The sequence below is a fragment of the Coenobita brevimanus genome, chromosome 6 (assembly GCF_032717465.1).
Source record: "Coenobita brevimanus isolate Jiangsu-jjx chromosome 6, ASM3271746v2, whole genome shotgun sequence".
Lineage (NCBI taxonomy): Eukaryota > Metazoa > Arthropoda > Malacostraca > Decapoda > Coenobitidae > Coenobita > Coenobita brevimanus.
In genome coordinates this window covers 62,694,985-62,712,657 of record NC_136959.1, presented here as the reverse complement: position 1 = coordinate 62,712,657, position 17,673 = coordinate 62,694,985, and the positions used below count along the sequence as shown (strand labels likewise).

The following is a 17,673-nucleotide window of genomic DNA, read 5'->3' as shown; positions in this document are numbered from 1 at the left end:
GACCCCAGGAATGACCCCTCGCACCAGGTCAAAAAGTGCCCAGTGAAAGTAAAAATTAGTTCACCGGAGAGGCAGCAAGTGGGGCCCAGAATAGCAGGCTAGTTTTTCTGTCGTAACTGTCTTAATATTTACCTTTTTTTTTTTTTTTCAACCATTGGTCGATATTCAACTTGAGAGAGAGAGAGAGAGAGAGAGAGAGAGAGAGAGAGAGAGAGAATGCGAAGGAGTTAGTGAGGGCTATATTTAACTCCTCTAGTTTGAAAAAAAAAAATCTCCTAAAAGCTATGTAAAATCATCCAGAAGTAGCAAGGGTAAGAAACACAATTTATACATCACCAACTTGGAAAGTTAATACCTACGATGACCCCCCCCCCTTTTTTTTTTTTTGCTTTGCAACCACCGACCGATTTAAACCATTTTTGATATAAAATATAAAGTAAAATTCATGTACACGTACAGTAGTAGCATCTAGGCCGACAAGTGGCCAGTTTTTGTCATAACGGAACCTACCGTAGTGAAATTTTCTTAAGATCTTCAATTCAGTGACGCATTTACAATTCCCGAAGGGTGAATGTTTTGTTTTCCCTGTTACTTCATAGTGACTTTTCTTTTTTTACCAATGTTCAGTGCCTTGGCCTGACATCCTTAATCAATGATATTATTTTACCCTTGTTTTGCCATATGGCTTGGAAATTACTGTGCATGCCTCTGGGCCTAGCATCTCACGACACCTTTCAAGGATTTTCGATCTGGGCATTGGAAATTATTTATAGGCCAAAAAGTGTAAAAAGGCGGGCAAGTATCCACCAGAGACGGGCGCAAAACCACCAGTCACAAAAACAACGATCTCAATACAAGCATATAATGTTCTGTTCAGCTCTGAATATGGTCATGTTATGGAAATAGTGTGATTCTAACGGGTCTCCTCTAGTCTATGTTTTGTGATTCTTCGTTCAATGGGAGTTACAACTAAATATAATCTACATAAGAAACAAAATTTGAGATGTCGCAAATGTTCCCATCTAGTTTATACAGTATTTTATTCTGGTTATCTCTAGATTTTATTTGCCTTAGAATAAAACTTTGCGAACTAAAGGGTTAGAAATAGCCTTCAGTAGTCCCTCTGCTACTAGAATGCTCTCTGAAACTGAGTAAAATGTCTGGCATCGGCAAGAATGAAATACAAGAAGATGTCACCGGACAGATGGGATTAAAACCTTTGAATGAGGTGACGTACTCCGTTGGTATGTTCTTGCTACCTACAGACGATTTTATTCATCTGAGTCGAGATCCCTTACTATACTTCGGGATCAGTGAGAGCTTTATCTAACCCCTCCCACAAAAACAAAACAAAAAACTTTCACCAGCAGAATAAAATCGTCTGGAGGCAGCAGCAAATTATATCTAATACGACATCGGAGTGAAAGCGTTAACACCTCCTCTGGTGATGGGGGAGGGACGCCTTCACGTGGTGGCACCGGTATAACTGGACGGTGGAACTGCCCGGTTATACGAACATCCTTCATGGTCCCTCCCTGTTCCACAATAGGAGGACGGCAGACTGCAGGAGATCGGCAAATTTAGCCTGCAGTCTACCGGGTTCACGTTCAGATGAGTCTGGAGTTGCAGCAATTATTACTGCCATAACGATGACGTCTCTTTCATTATAATCATGCTACTTCCAGACGATTTTATCCGGCTATGGGACGAGTTTCCGAATTGGAGGTGACTGACATGGGCTCGTATTCTTGGCGGTTGAGGGAGCTCTTTGACACGTCTCCCCTAGCGATTTATTTTTGGATATGGTAGGTTGAAACCCTTTTGTACGTTATTTGTGCAGAGTGTGGCGATAATGGAAGGATCTAGGCAACATAGAGGAGAACAGTGAGGTGTAATAAGCAAAATAAATCGCCTAGAAAAAGATGTTTGGGAGCTTCCTCCAGAATGCAAGATGATTATCCTTTGCTGAAAAAAAAAAATCGTCTGGTGGGAGGGAGAATTACAAAAAAAAGGTCATCGTATTGAAAAGGTTTGCTGGAACGGCATATTAGAGTTCTCCCTTCCAAGAGAGGGTTAATTATATCATTATTAACAGAATTAGCACTCTCGGGCTCCTATACCCCCTTTTAGTTTAATATAATCGAGAGGTGCTGGCTGCAGTAAACGCTAGAGCTGTCCCGATTATGAAAGGGCTAATTTAAACTGAGGAAACCCGCCTGTAGGTAGCAGAAATATGGGAAAAAATTATCCTTAGACAGAAGAGCGTAAACATACTGCGCAATGAATCTACAGCTTTATGGATCTCGACTGTGAAATGGCTCTCTACTGCGCAATGAGTGTCCACTGCACATGGCTCTCTACCGCGCAGGAGTCCAGGCAACGTATTCTCGCCCGTTCAGCAAGCTCTCTCTCTCTCTCTCTCTCTCTCTCTCTCTCTCGTTTACTTACCTGTTTATTTATGCCCTGATTGCCTAAATATTCCCATGGATGTTATCTTTTCAAAGTTTATCGATATTAAAATGATATCAATAAAACTTGGAGAATATCTAGCCGTGATACATTGAGTTGATCGTTTTGAAAATGGATCTAGAAAGCCTGCCAGAGCAACGAGAATATGGCTCAAGGTAACATCTGCACTTGGAAGAATTGTGTAAACTGCCAACAGGATCGTCACGGACATAGCGGTGTGGGACGCTAACCTCGAGCACTTGAAGTCGTATTAGGCACACACTCACACACACACACACACACACACACACACGGAAGCATTGTTAGAGTCAGTACCAAATAAGCCAGCCTTTTATTTGAGACATCGAAGGATCCGAGGCCTTTTGTGATGAATATGTAACACTATTATCTAAGTTATTCTTTGTCACCAGTTTCTCTCTCTCTCTCTCTCTCTCTCTCTCTCTCTCTCTCTCTCTCTCTCTCTCTCTCTCTCTCATTTGTTTAGATAGATAGACAGATAGATTTCTATCTTCCTATCTGTCTATCTACATATACAAGAATATTTATATCTATATTTAAATCTATACGTATATCTATAACTATATTTGTGTCGTTCAGTAAGTCATGTGATAAAACGAGAGGTGTGTGGCTAAGCTCTAATCATTTTGAAATAGAAAATAGGGCATGGGTAGTTAAATATGGCCCCACAGCTTTGTAGTCACGCCTGATGCACCTTGCGTTCTACATCATAAATCCGTACAGGTTGAAAGGATCTTAGGCATCACGTCAGCCATGGGATCTACTTCATATTGACTGTATAGGTTGCAAAGTTCCGATGTAAAAAAAATAAAATAAAAGTGCAACGCCTATTGTCTTTCGAGGTAGACCCCCACCTGACACACACACACACACACACACACACACACACACACACACACACACACACACGTAAAAAGCAAGACTGGTTTAGAGCCCGACACACTCACCTGTCTTAAGTGTTCTTGCTTGGAAACCACAGCCGATCAAACACATTATACTAGTCGGATGTGTAACCTGTATGTGTCTGGAAAATCTCTCTCTCTCTCTCTCTCTCTCTCTCTCTCTCTCTCTCTCTCAAAACTTCAGCTTACCTAGGTCGCCTATCACAATAAGGTCAAGTATTCTGAACTTACAAACAAAAAAATGGCAACTTTGCGCCTTTCCATCCGATAACCCACTTTTTTTTTTTTTACCTTAGGCGATTTTTATTAAATTTGGGAAAGACTCCTTGTACTGAAGGGGCTATTGAAGGCTGTAAAGTCTAAGCTGAATAAAGTGTCTGAACGCTGAAATAATAAATGAAAAAAAAATGCGTCATCGGATTGGGAGGGTGAACTTGGGAAAAAAAGAATGCAATCTCTCCCTCTTGTATGTTCAGTCGTAGCAAGAGATGAAGGCTAGAATATGATACTAGTCTCGGGGGAGTGCTATGGAACGCTAGAGAGCCGTAGCATCATCATATTCTGCCACTGAGCTACGTGAAATAAGTCGCAGAGGGATGAAAACTGGGCCAAGCTAAAGTAAAAGAGCTATAATGGAGGATAATCGGAGCTTTAACTGGCCGACTGAGTGTCTCGGATTTTTTGGCTTTCCATCTGTAATTTTCTATGATTCCTATGACTTGCTCTCAGCTGAATATAATCGTCTGGCGTTAGCAGGAAAATAATATTAGCGTTGTTCCAAGCATAGAAAGGTAAAAAATTCCGAATGTACAGTGAAAGCAAAGAGGAGGAATTAAATATCACAAACTGAGGCAGCAAAACCGGGAAACCTGGACGAACTGGTGAGAGGGGACAAGTTCGGTTCACTGACCTGTATCTAGCGTGTTTGTATGACTCTGACTATATTATATGACAAACATTTCCCTTTAGCGGTTGTGTATTTCTCACATCTTTTTTATTTTTCATATTTTTTCACCCTAGTATTCACTCTAATTTTACTGTGAAGTGTTATTGTAGTCTAGGAGTAGTCATAGTAGTAGTGGTAGTAGTAGTAGTAGTAGTAGTACCAGGAGCAATAGTAGTAGTAGTAGTAGTAGTAACAGTAGTAGTAGTAGTAGCCCCAAGTTCATTAGGTTCATCTGTAACGTGAACCCAGTGAGCTGCAGGCTGAAGTTGCCTTCTGCTGCAGTCCACCATCCTTCTTTTGGGGGGACAGGAAGGGAGATGAGGGACGTTTATATAACGGGGCAATGAATCCCCTTGTTTATATCGATGACATAATGGGAAGGCGTCCCTCTCCAGCACCTGTGAGAGGGAAGATAAACATAAACACATACAATCTGAAACACAGGTTAACTTAAGGAAAAAGTTTATATAAGGTTTGCAGTAGGGGACAGTAGGGGAGATGAATGTTTATTTACCGTCTTTGGGCGGTATCCCCGTGAGGTTAGGAAGCTTACTAACATCTCTTCCTTACCGATTTATATCTGATCATGCTCTGTTGTTATAATCTTGTGTGTTTTTCATGCCATCTATACGGACATTAAAAAGATGTAAGAAGCAAAAATGGGGATATTTATAGGTGGTTTGGAAATTAAATCGTCAAGGATGAAGTGCTAGGGAGAACACAGGTCTTTAACCCTCTCATGGTCGGGACGACTTTAGCGTTCTTTTCCAGCTTATGTCAGACTATTTTATATAGCTGGAAGTGGGTCATAGCAGCCTAAATCTTAGCATCATTAGCCTTCTCATGATAGGGCAACTCCGGTATCCTATTCTATTGTAGGTAATGACAGGATATTTTATTCAGCTTGAGAATGAGTCATAGGAGCCTAAGTAGAATTACCTCACCTCTGATCACCCTCACAGTATAGGTGAGAGGCTGCGCTTCAAACCAACCAATATTAAAAGCTCATCGTCCTAAGTAACCCTGTCGACGGAAAAGGAAAAGTGAGTGGAAATCGCCGCGGTAACATCCCTGTGATGGGCACCAGTTTCACAGCGAGATCAGTAGTATGTACTTGCAACCATCACTGCTAATCTCACTTTGTCCGGGCCGCCTCACCTGAGGGGCTGCAGCTATGGTGACACCCCAGTCATCTCGGCTCTCTTGACAAAACAGGCAGTCAGCTATCCTACAAGTGGCTCAACGTTTCAATTCTCCAGCTGCAGTACCCTCTGAAGATTAAAGTTGCATACGGAACTTTTGGCTCGTGTGTCGCCAGCACTTTCAAACGTCCATTAAGAACAGGATCCACTCCCACATAGTCATTGCCTTTCGTTCAGTCAACTCCCTTCTCTAACTCTTAGCAATCTCCTGATTTACCAGTGAATAATTTTTCTGTTCGAAGAAGATATCACTTATCACCAAGCCCTCCTGGCAAGTATGTCCAAGAGGCACTATCATTTCTGTCCACTTCAATAGATACACCCAAGGCGCCAATCATTTCGTGTATTCTCGCGCTTTCTACTTTACCATTCATGTCTCCAATAAAAACACAATCTCACTTCTACCAGACATACAAATATGCTTCAGCATATGTTAAAGCCTCAGTCATATAGTCAAGAATCATTATCAGAAGGAATATGGTCCATATCATAATATTTCGTCTATAACTGATCATGTAAATTTTGTCTAACTGGCAAATCAGCTTTTTAGCGAGCAGTGGAACGAAATCGGGATATTTTCTGTTATAACTGTGGACTAAAATAAGTAAATAATTTAATACAATAACTGGAGGGGCACTCAGTGGAACGTATCTTTCCAACAAGGGCAACGTTATTCTGAACTACTCTTCATAATGGGTTAAGTTTTCTTATTACTGATTAGGGTTTCGCAAAAAGTGCTTTCCGGATCCAGAATCTGTAATAAGAATTGAATCGGTCCCAAAAGTTAATCTATTGTTCCCTGGGACATGGGCTATCTACCCACCAAATTTGGTCTTAATATCTCTTTTAGTTTTTGAGTAATCCTGCTTAAGACAAACTAACTAAGAAACAAACAAACAGGGGTTGAAAACATTCCTTGTCGGAGAGAAAAAAGAAGGCATTTATCGAGGACTTACTGTATTTACATTTAATATGGTAAACACCTTCTTTTTTCTTTTTATATATAATATTTGTTTTCCCTACTGACAATAACATCAACAAAAGAGTGGAAGGAAAACCAGTGTGGCATGGTACAGTTACCCGACAATTGCAGTCCTACCTGCCTCACTGTAAGGGAGGCCATCTGCTGTATTAAAGGTTACAAGTTCTATCCTATCCTGGGATAAAGCACAATTTATTTCAATTTAATTAATAAAAACGTTAATAATTTTCCAAAAAACCCACTGACGTCAAAATATCTATACAGTATATATATCATTACACAAGTTGTGAAGGAGGGTTCTAGTATGTATGCAGTATGAATGGTGGGTAATAGTACTGAAGTGGCGACATGAGAAGATATTTGACCTATAGAAGGATTGCTGGATCTTAGATAAAAAACTGTCAAGAGTACACCCAAATCAGACACATCAAAAAAATCATCATCATCCTTCTCACCATAATCATCATCATCATCATCATCATCATCATCACACACTTTCCCACGTAATGATAGTGACGTAATATGAGAGAGAGAGAGAGAGAGAGAGAGAGAGAGAGAGAGAGAGAGAGAGAGAGAACTATCAACAACATGCCCGGAGAAGTAGGCCAAACGCACATTCACACACCATTCACTCTCCAGGAAAACAAATCTACTTCATCTAGATACGAATATGGATCGTCCACGTTCAGTTTAGTTTTTGAGTCATGAAGGCTGCAGAGTCAAGCCTTCTAAATGTCAAAGGGTGAAAAGTTAATTATTATTTTTTTTTGCATTGTGTGTGTGTGTGTGTGTGTGTGTGTGTGTGTGTGTGTGTGTGTGTGTGTGTGTGTGTGTGTGTTGTGAAAGTCCTCTCGCCAACTGACCTCTGATGACCCTGGCGAGATGCACTCCTTGACATCCTCCCTTCGTCTGGTATGACAAACTATTACACTGAAGAATACGTCACTGGGATGAGGGGATTAAGCCTTGTTAGGAATTTTCTCAGCTGATAGATAGATGGGTAGGCTGATTGATTGATTAATTGATTGATTGAATGGTATCTTCTGGTGTTAACTTGATTAAAATATCGATACGCACCAGACATAACGAAAGAGTTAATTAGTTCACTGTGGGTGACTTTTTCATAAATTATTCATTCTGTTAGTAGACGATTTTTTTCCTGACCTGAGAAAGACCTCTTGTATTCTAGCCTCTCCACTACGAAAAAATCTATCCCAAGCTTTAAAAACTGTCAATAGATGGAAAGAAAAAGAAAATTACGTCCCCGGTCTGAAAGGGTTAAAACACTTCAGAACGTACATGTTGTCTTAGTGATAAGATTGTGGCTTGAGATAAGGAAGCACGGGAGGGGAAATTTGAAAGACGATGTCCCTGTGCCTACGTAGACCCGCTGGATCAGAATTAGGGCACATGTGGCCATTGTGATGCCCTGCTGCTGAGTTTAATCTATACTTCTCTTAAATGATCTCTCTCTCTCTCTCTCTCTCTCTCTCTCTCTCTCTCTCTCTCTCTCTCTCTCTGTACACACACACACACAGATATATATATATATATATATATATATATATATATATATATATATATCGCCAAATGCCCTCTCCTCCTCTTCCCTACCACCCTCAAGTTATCTTCACGTCTCCCGCTTATCGCCGTCCCACACCCTCCATTTCCCACACCACACTTGGGATTTCTGATACACGTGGCAGTGTGGCTAAGGTGGTGTTTGGTTAGGGAATAAGATGTGCCAGTTGGACTAGGGAGTGTGGAAGGGAAGCAGGAAAGTGAGTATGGACAATCTAAAGTTGGGGATTTGTTGTATGATGCCACAGCTTTCTGCTCCTTCAAAACCCATAATTCTCCCCCAATAAATTCTGGGAAACGTGCAAGACAGTTTTATAAATACCAGCTGAACTGCACTGCGTTATTTTTCTGTGATTTATTGTGGACTTAGTAGAATACAGTTATTGTACAGTCAAAGAATGGTCTATCTGTTCCTCCCGTTGTACCTCTCCTTAAACAAATGTGAGCTTTCTCTTATGATCCCTGTTAGTTAACTCGGGTAGAATGGTTAGACCTGTTTCGTATAACTCCACTGATGATTGGGATGCACACCCTTCTTTCCCACGCCAAGGCAATGTTAATTCGAAGTAAAGATACACATTGGTAGACAGCCTACTTTAAAATATTAATGAAAAACTGGTTTCGTTTTCTATTTACCTTTTTTGCGACAAGAACTAAAGAGTTTTCATCTATAGCTATAATTTGCTCTATTCTGCCTTTTTTTTTTTCGTTGCTATACTATATCAGTACAATTCTTTACAGACACAAGACAGTAATCTTTTTATCAAACCCAAAACTACATATTGTTACTGACGACGATGATGATGATGATGATGGCACTCTTTTCTTTATAGGTACATCCTTTTAACTATACTACTACAATCTAAGTTCCGGGGCATATTGTGATTGATGTAGATAATGCTAGTGCTGTTGTTGATGATGATGATGATGATGATATTTTCTTCTTCGCAGACACAGTAGGGTCACCATGCTACCCAAATCAGCACTACATGGTATACTGTTACTGACTGTAGCAGTGATGGTAGTAGTGGTGGGTGGTGATGGTGGTGGCGATAGTGCAAGGGAGGTTGAGGTGGAGGTGAGTGGAGGAGTGGTGAGGGGGACAACCAGGAGAAGCATGAGTGGTCGTGAGTACTACGCCTTCCAAGCCATACCCTACGCACACCCGCCACTCTTCAGGCAACGCTTCATGGTGAGAGCACTCTTACATGCTCTCTACCTACCTCCTTACCTACCCATCTTACTAACTACCTATCTTTACACCTCCCTACCGATCCGCCTACCTTACCTGCCTACTACCTACACACCTACCTACCTTCACACCTACCCACCTACATCAGTTTCACTCTGGTGCTGGAGAGGGTTGCCTTTACCTAGTGGCACCAATATAACCAGGCGGCTCCCCTACCATAAACGTCCCTCTATCCCACAGTAGAAGAATAGTGGACTGCAGGAGAAGGACTGCTTCAGCCTGCAGTCCACCGGGTTCACGTTTAGATGAACCTGGGGCCACAAGAAAAAAAAAAGACTCAGGAAAAATTGCTAGTAAAATTAACTATGCTATGTGCCCGTAGTCGTCGCTGCCATGTACAGTATGTGCACAGGTCGCTCTATGGGTGGTTATGTTAGTTTAGGTTAGATAAGGTCAGGACAAACTAAGCTAGGTTAGGCTAGGTTAGGTTAAGCTATATCAAGTCAGGCCAGATTAATTCATTTTAGATTAGGTCAGATCAGGTAAGGCTAGGTTAGTTCAGATCAGATCACACAAGGCTAAGTTAAGTTGTCAGGTCAAGGCTGGACTTGATTAAATTAAGTTAGGCTACGCTAGATTAGGTTGGGTTTTAGGTTAGGTTTTAGGTTGAGTTAGGCTAGATTATATTAGGTTAGAGTAAGTTCGATTTTATATAGGTTAGAGACACTTCTGATCAAAAGAGATGAAAAACTCTGTCTATCCAACAATGACTCTGCTCCCAGCCGCCGCAGCCTGGTGTGACGTGGGAGGGCGTCCACGATGGAACGCAGCCGGGAGAGGCGTGTTCTCAAGCCGCTCTAGGGCAGGTCAAGGGCACCGAGGACTGCATCAACCTTTACGTATACACCCCAAAGGTAAGCTCATTCATCATCATCATCATCTACCCTCCTTGCTACCTCTTGGCCATCGTTCGACAGAGGATGATCACGTTACAAGAAGCCTATGCTGATTATATTCTTTTTATCCAACACAGATTGTATATTATTTAGCCTACAAGAAACTATTAACGTAAAAGATACAGAAATAGGTTGGTATGGAATGGATGATAGGAAGTCTTCTTGACCAGTGAAAATACGAACCAAATACAGAATCTAAGTCGTCGTCTTCTTCTTCTTCTCCTCCTCCTCATTCTCTTCCTCTTCCTCTTCCTTTTCCTCCTCCTTCTCCTCCTCCTCCTCCTCCTCCTCCTCCTCTTCCTTCTCCTTCCCATCCAGATTCCAGAAAAAGGCGCCAATATCAGCCTGCCGGTGGTGGTGTGGCTACATGGAGGCGCGTTCGTGCTGGGCGAGGTGGCCGAACTGGACGAACGCTTACTCATGGACAGGGACATCGTGCTTGTGATTCCGCAGTACCGGCTTGGCATCCTTGGTAAGTGAAAAACAAAAAACAACAGCCACATGTTTAGAGTTCATTTGTTCTAATACCCCTCCCCCCTCAAAAAAAAAAAAAAAAAATCCTACCCTTTTCATTTGTTCTAACTTGAAAAAGTCCCAATGTTTTTCCTAGCCACAAAAAGATCTCTAGCCCATACCCATTTCACTTCTTATAACCTGAAAAAGTTTCCATACGCATTTTGTTTGGTCTAGCAGAAAAAGATCTCAAACCCTTTTCGTTTTTCTAACCTGATATAGATCCCTAACCCGCATCGTTTCTTCTAACCCTAAGTAGGTCACAAACCACTTTCTTTTGTTCCAACTTATTAAAAAAAAAAAAAAAATACCGACCCGTTTCCTTTGTTCTAATCTGAAAAAAAAGCCCCTAATCCCTTTCGGGTCAGCTTATGGCCAAATGTAGTAAGACTGGACGGTGAATTTAACCAATAACCAAGAAGACTCATTCCTACCTCAAAACTAAAACTCAATGAAGTTAATGCAACCACGACTAAGTATTCATGTTTTCAAACTCAGAGAATAACCCAGTTCCCTCAGGTGAAATCAAATGCAAGACACCTTCAAATTGCTGGTGTATATTTGGCCTAACCCCAGACGATTATATTGAGTTTTGGAGGAGTCTGGCCCGGAGGAGTTTGATATAGCCTTCATTGTGCTATTCGGTACGAGAGGCTTTTTCCTTAGCTGAATAAAACCGTCTGGAAGTAGCAAGAATAAACTAAATACAACGCCACCGTAATTAAGAGGATGGATGTTTGAATGAATGTATGTATGTATGTATGTATGCAGAAGAACCATGCAATAAAGAAATATATGTAAACGATTCAAGATGAATGAATACTTTGGAAAATCTTGCATCTCCATAATCCCTCTCTTTTGATCATTCTAAACTGTTTTTCTTATTCTCCCAGGGTACTTCCAGACAATTTTGGGCAGAAGTCCTGGCAACATGGGAGCTCTGGACCAGGTGGAGGCGCTGAAGTGGGTACAGGAAAACGTGCGTGTGTTTGGTGGCGACCCTAACCAAGTAACTCTGGCGGGAGATTGTGCAGGGGCAGCTTCAGCAATATATCATATGATGTCACCTCTCTCTCACGGTCAGTTGTGCCGCTAATCTAGCGTAATGTAGCCTAATCTAATCCTTTTTAATCTAATTCAACTTGACCTAAGAAAACCTAACCTCGAGTGAACTTGAGACACGAGTTTTGGATCAGATAATGATGTGAATTATCAACTTGAGAGTGGTCTCATATGGTGGATTTTGGTGTTGTCTGCAGGCCTGTTCCATCGTGTGATATCTCTGTCTGGCGCACCGCTCAACCCATGGGCCTTCTACTCCAACAACCATCGCTTCATGCTGATCCTGGCGCGATACATCCAGTGCCCCGCCTACGACCCCGCCGTTCTCATCAAGTGTCTGCAGGAGATACCCCGGGAGGAGTTGATGGAGGCGGCACAGCTGGTTATGGAGGTGTGACATACATAATATTACCTATGTATTTTTAATCGTGTAAAACGTGATGACGCAAAGCTCTTTCCCCTAAACTTAGCATGTATTTTATTCCTTGTAGCTTATTTCACGTAGCTCAGTGGCAGAAAAGATCATGCTTGTGAGATGGAGCCAGGATGCCGGGAGTTTGATGCGTTAATGATTGTGTGGACCAATTTCACTGGGCTTGCTGTTGATAACTCTCCCACCTTTTTTTTCCTCGCTTGCTTTCCTTATTTCTTAATCCTAACTCAACCCGTCTTTAAAAGAGAAAAAGAATGATGATGATACTTTTCCCTCTTCCGTACTTTCTCTTTCCTTCTTTCCAGATCCTTCCTCACTCTGTCTTTAAGTGAAATAGATAATGATAACGATAACTCAAGTATTCTGAGTGAAAACAATCATATTTCCAGGCCCGTGATCTCCTCGTAGGGAACCACCGCTTGGGCCCGTCCCTTCAGCTGCCGGCTAACACCCACGTCACCGCACTCTTCCTGGACAAGCACCCTCTCAATGCACTCACCCACGGACACATAAAGCCAGTACCAGTCATTATGGGCGTCACCAGGGACGTTGGAACCTACCTTGTTGATATGAGTCAGTTGCTTGGATTTTACCAGTTGTTTATCACCGTCACCATAGTCCTTTGTAAAGATCATCGGCATCATCGTCATCATCATCACCGCAGCCGAAATCAATCCACTGCAAAACAAAGACCTCTCTCATCTTTTTCCATTCTGACATATTGGCTTTGTTGAGAGGATTGAGCCAGTTTCCGTCATATTCATTTATTATATCCTTAGCTTGGTCTCTTTGCATTCCCTATTCAGTTGCTTAACCATAGAGGTGGCTGGGATGACAATAACAACTTCAAAAATATGCCTGACCAGTGACCATCGCAAATTCCCAGGCGAGTACCTCCAGTTCCACCCTAAAGAGTTCTCCTTGCTGGCTATCCCATGCTGAGGCCTGACCATCCCTTGACGACCTCATTTTGAACATCCCACTAGCAACCATGTCTTTAATTCCACCCAAATCCCATACTTCACCATGCCCCTTCATTCCACCCAAATCCAACTTTTCATCATACTCCATTCCACCCAAATCCAACTTTTACCATGCTCCTTCATTCCACCCAAATCCAACTTTTCGCCTTATTTCTTCATTCCAGCCAAATCCAACTTTTCACCATACTCCTTCATTCCACCCAAATCCAACTTTTCATCATACTCCATTCCACCCAAATCCAACTTTTCATCATACTCCTTCATTCCACCCAGATCCAGTTTTTAACCTTTCTCCTTCTTTATAATATTAACCTTTTCCCCTCCACCCCGCAGTGCTGTATGACTTTATCCTGTTCAAACTGGAGGAAAACGACCACTTCCTACCAGAACTCCTTCCTATGCTGCTAAAGGAATGCCGTAAGTGTCACACGGCTATCTCGCTCACTACGATAACACATTTATTCTAGTCTTCCTAACCCCAGACGATTTTGATTAACATGGGAGAGTTTATTTTTATTTATTTATTTATTTATTTATTTTTTACTGTAGGGTTTAGTTATAGGCTTCCTTAACCCCTCCACTATGAAGGTTCTCTAAGCTAAGGCCTGTGATGTTCAAAAAATTGTCATAAATTTTCCTGGGGTGTGATTTTCAAACATTCACAGTTGATTCCCTGTCGTAACTCAGATTTCGATTTCCACGGAGAACAAAAGGCATGGTAAGTTTCTGCTCTCACGTTTCCCTGAACTGCCTCAAAGGAAGAAAGAACGAAAGAATGAATGAAAGAAAGAATAGAGAACAGAAAGAAAAGAAAAAGAAAAAGCTGTAACAGTCTTCTTCCCTCAACTCTTTTTTTTTTCTCGCAGGAAGAAGTAGACGTGGAAAAATTCTATACTCTGTTCTTCCTTGGAAATTAAATCAAAGTTACGAGATTGTGGTGAAGGTGTGTTTGTGGATATTCTGTCGATTATAAGAACTTTTAAGCATATTATCTGCATATAAACTTGCACGATCTAATTGATGTACCTAAATTCTCCTTCTGTCTATCAATCTGTCTATCTACACATCTATCTATTTATCAATCTGTCTAACCAACACATTCACACTTCCAGTAATCCCAGACCCAAACGACCACGTGAAGGAGTTTGCAGATTTCTATTTTCCAGGCAGCAAATTTGACAACCTGAAGGATATGTTGCCCGGACTGGCTGAGGTAAGAGACTTTCATGGTTACAAACATCACACAGATATTTCGATCCTTTCTATAGTCTCTTCACGTTAGTTTGGCCCAGGTGAGAAAAGTAAATTTTTTGTAGCACTATACAGATATTTCAGTCCTTTCAGTGCTGTATTTTTTACTTTAGCTTGGCCCAGGTGAGAAAATTTCATGGTTAAAAGCACTGTATATCCATTTCAGATCTTGCTATAGGCTTTTCACTTTACCTTGGCCTAAAAGGCAGGAAAAAACGATATGCACAAACTATCTCCTTTCTATTTTTTACAGTGCTTGGCTAAATCACAAACAACTGCCCTGTATTCAATATTTCAGTCCAGCGCCCTTCATATGTAGTTGGATTTATATGCAAAAATTTGGTATTATTTGATGGGTATAACCAGAATCGAAGAAAAAACCATATGCACGAATTGTCTCCTTCATATATTTCACGTTATACCTCTCCTGACACCTTACTTTTTTCTTATTATTTTCGTTTCTAGTTTCATATTTATTTATTTAGTGTCAACGGATGCTCGGTGACCGCTATAAATATGGCATGCTGATTATTTTTCCAAACACTTTAACTGTATCTTTGTTTTTATTATAACTTCATTATTTATTTATTTTTTATTCATTTACTTCTTATTGATCTCTTTATTCATTTTGTCAACAGATGCTTGGTGACCTTCACTATAAATCTGGTATACTGAACACGGCCACTCTGCTTTCTCATCATGTGCCCACACAGTTCCTCAGGTCAGTGTTATTATTATTATTATTATTATTATTATTATTATTTCACTGTGATGCACTGGTAAATGGAGTGAGGCTTGAATTGGTGAATTATTATTTTTGCTGATACTTTTTTTTTTTTTTTTTTACACTGGAAAGTGCATGAAAGCTCCAGTCATGGCCACCCCTGCATCCCTATCCTCCTAGAGAGAGAGAGAGAGAGAGAGAGAGAGAGAGAGGCCCTGACCCTTCCATTGATACACAACACCCCAAAAAACAGGTTTGAGTTCGAGGGAGGGCCAAATCTCTTCAACGTCCGCCATCCCAACGCCTCAGCAGCACCCCCTCTTCCGTTTTCTGTTGGCCACGGGGACGAAATGACGCTAATTCTGCCCGACATGGATTTTGGCGACTATACCGAAGAGCAGAAGCGAGTCAGCAAGGATTTGATTGACATGATCGAAAATTTTGCGTACGGAAGGTAAGATATTCTGATGCGTGGCTATATTTTGGTTTGTCATCTTTCTAGCGTCTGTCTTCCTGCCCCTCTATCTATTTGTCTTCCTGCCCGTCTATCTGTCTATCTTCAGCCCGTCTATTTATGTACGTACTAGCTGTCATTCCACCTATCTTCCTTTCTCTATTTGTACTGTAAATTTTTCTCTTCATCTATCTAGCGTATATGCATTTGTACACCAGGCAGAGGGGAAAGGGGCATTCCTCTGGAATCAACCTGTTCCATATTATTTCCTGGTAAAATGGAGTGCCTTGGTAATTATCCTAAAAAGTCAAGGGTGCGGTTATGAGGGTGAAATCTGATATCAGAAGAAAAACATTAATTTCACCTACATCCTTTAGAACACTGCGTCAGAATACCGTTTGACAGTCCTCAGTTAGATACTAGACGGTAGAATATCTACAGGCAAAAATGGCGTTTCATGTGAAGGAAGTTTATGAAGTATGCATGATTTGGTTTCAGGACAGAGATACTGTAAAAAATCCCAGTAACTTGGCAGCGAATGGAAATGTCACTAACTGTCAGTGGTTGCATACATCATTATACATACAGTAGCCACGGTACTGTACAGTACATTTTATAAGTTAAGCCAGTGCTCCATGCATACATGGGTTAGTTTTTTTTTATTTCTTTCTTTCCTGATTGATGCTTTCCAAGCTTTGTTATTTTAATAATAAATCAACACAAACTTTTTGTGTTCCTAACAATGAAGCTGCATACTTTGGTTGCATCGAACTGGTATGTCTTCACTGATCTCCTAGACAGGCTACACAAGCTCATCATAACAGCAAGACAGCTTTGCTTAGAACTGTGAGTAAAACAGCTTTAAATGGGTTATCAGCTTCTTTCTAATAACTCCTTCCTCATGTCCAGACCAGCAAGAAAGGACTGGCCACTCTTCACCGCTGACTCACAACAGACCTTAGTGATACAGGCTGACGGCTCTTTCACAACTGGTATAGTATATTCAGATCTTTCTTGAACTCGTCATGTGTAAGATTATTTGTTTTAATTTCATCTTTACCCACACAGCTACCAAATACATCACGACAATTCTTGAGTGAGTATACGATCTTTCCGGAGTTCCAGTCATCTACAAGAATGTTTGCTTATATTTTCATCTTGATCCACACACCAACCAAACACTTTACAGCCAGTTTGGGTTAAATATAGAAATGCAAGATGCCCTAATCCAAATCTCTCTTAGCCCTTAGTGGTGTATAAAACTGCTTGTTTACATTTTGATCCTCACACACACAGCTACCAAACATTTCACAACTAACCTGGAATGTACTCGTACATCAAGGTGCAAAATGCGTCCAAGCAATGTGGTTTCTCACTGTACCTGCTACGTAGATTAGGGCTCGAGTTCCCGTAGGTTAAGGAGGCTCCACAAAACCTCAGCCTTACCAGTTTATTTCTGTATATGGTAGTTAAAATATCTGTAGCTTACGCAACCTATGTCAATATGAAGAGGATATAATTAACATAGGAGAGAAAAATGAGATGAAATGTACAAAAGAAATCGTTAAGGAGAAGGTGCTAGAAAGGTCTTTATCGCCAAAACTGATCAACATCCTTTCTGCTTACTTCCCCAGGGCGGTTCGCCTCGCCAGAGAAGACAGAGATGCTCAATAAGATTCACTTCTACCACCACCACAAGATTATAAAGGAGATGGAAGAGGAGGAGACTCAGGGACATGACGAGTTGTGATTGATGAATTTAGAGAAAACCGTGGACCTTTATGCCTTTTTGTATTTTTTCTTGCAACCTCAAGACTAAACTTTGGGTTAGGTTACGTGAATAGTTCTTGTTTGTAGTTGTATTTGTAATGCAGACTATTATTAAAAATATAGAATTATTACAGTAAAGATTTTTCATAGACGCTTACCTGAATATAAATAATAAATATAAAAATTGAACACACACACACACACACACACACACACACACACACACACACACACA

At 41.0% G+C, this 17,673-nt stretch overlaps 1 protein-coding gene across 1 annotated transcript; it reads left to right on the top strand.

The window, feature by feature from the left end:
* The first annotated feature begins 1,156 nt into the window (after nt 1-1,156).
* LOC145401447 (cocaine esterase-like) lies at nt 1,157-17,418 on the top strand. Its single transcript, XM_080273767.1, has 13 exons — nt 1,157-1,244; nt 9,114-9,292; nt 10,075-10,206; nt 10,567-10,720; nt 11,655-11,840; nt 12,021-12,214; nt 12,646-12,829; nt 13,573-13,656; nt 14,352-14,452; nt 15,129-15,211; nt 15,468-15,668; nt 16,578-16,660; nt 17,303-17,418. Exons 1-13 carry the CDS (start codon nt 1,157-1,159, stop codon nt 17,416-17,418), a joined length of 1,785 nt encoding a protein of 594 aa, XP_080129893.1.
* The last annotated feature ends 255 nt before the right edge of the window (nt 17,419-17,673 follow it).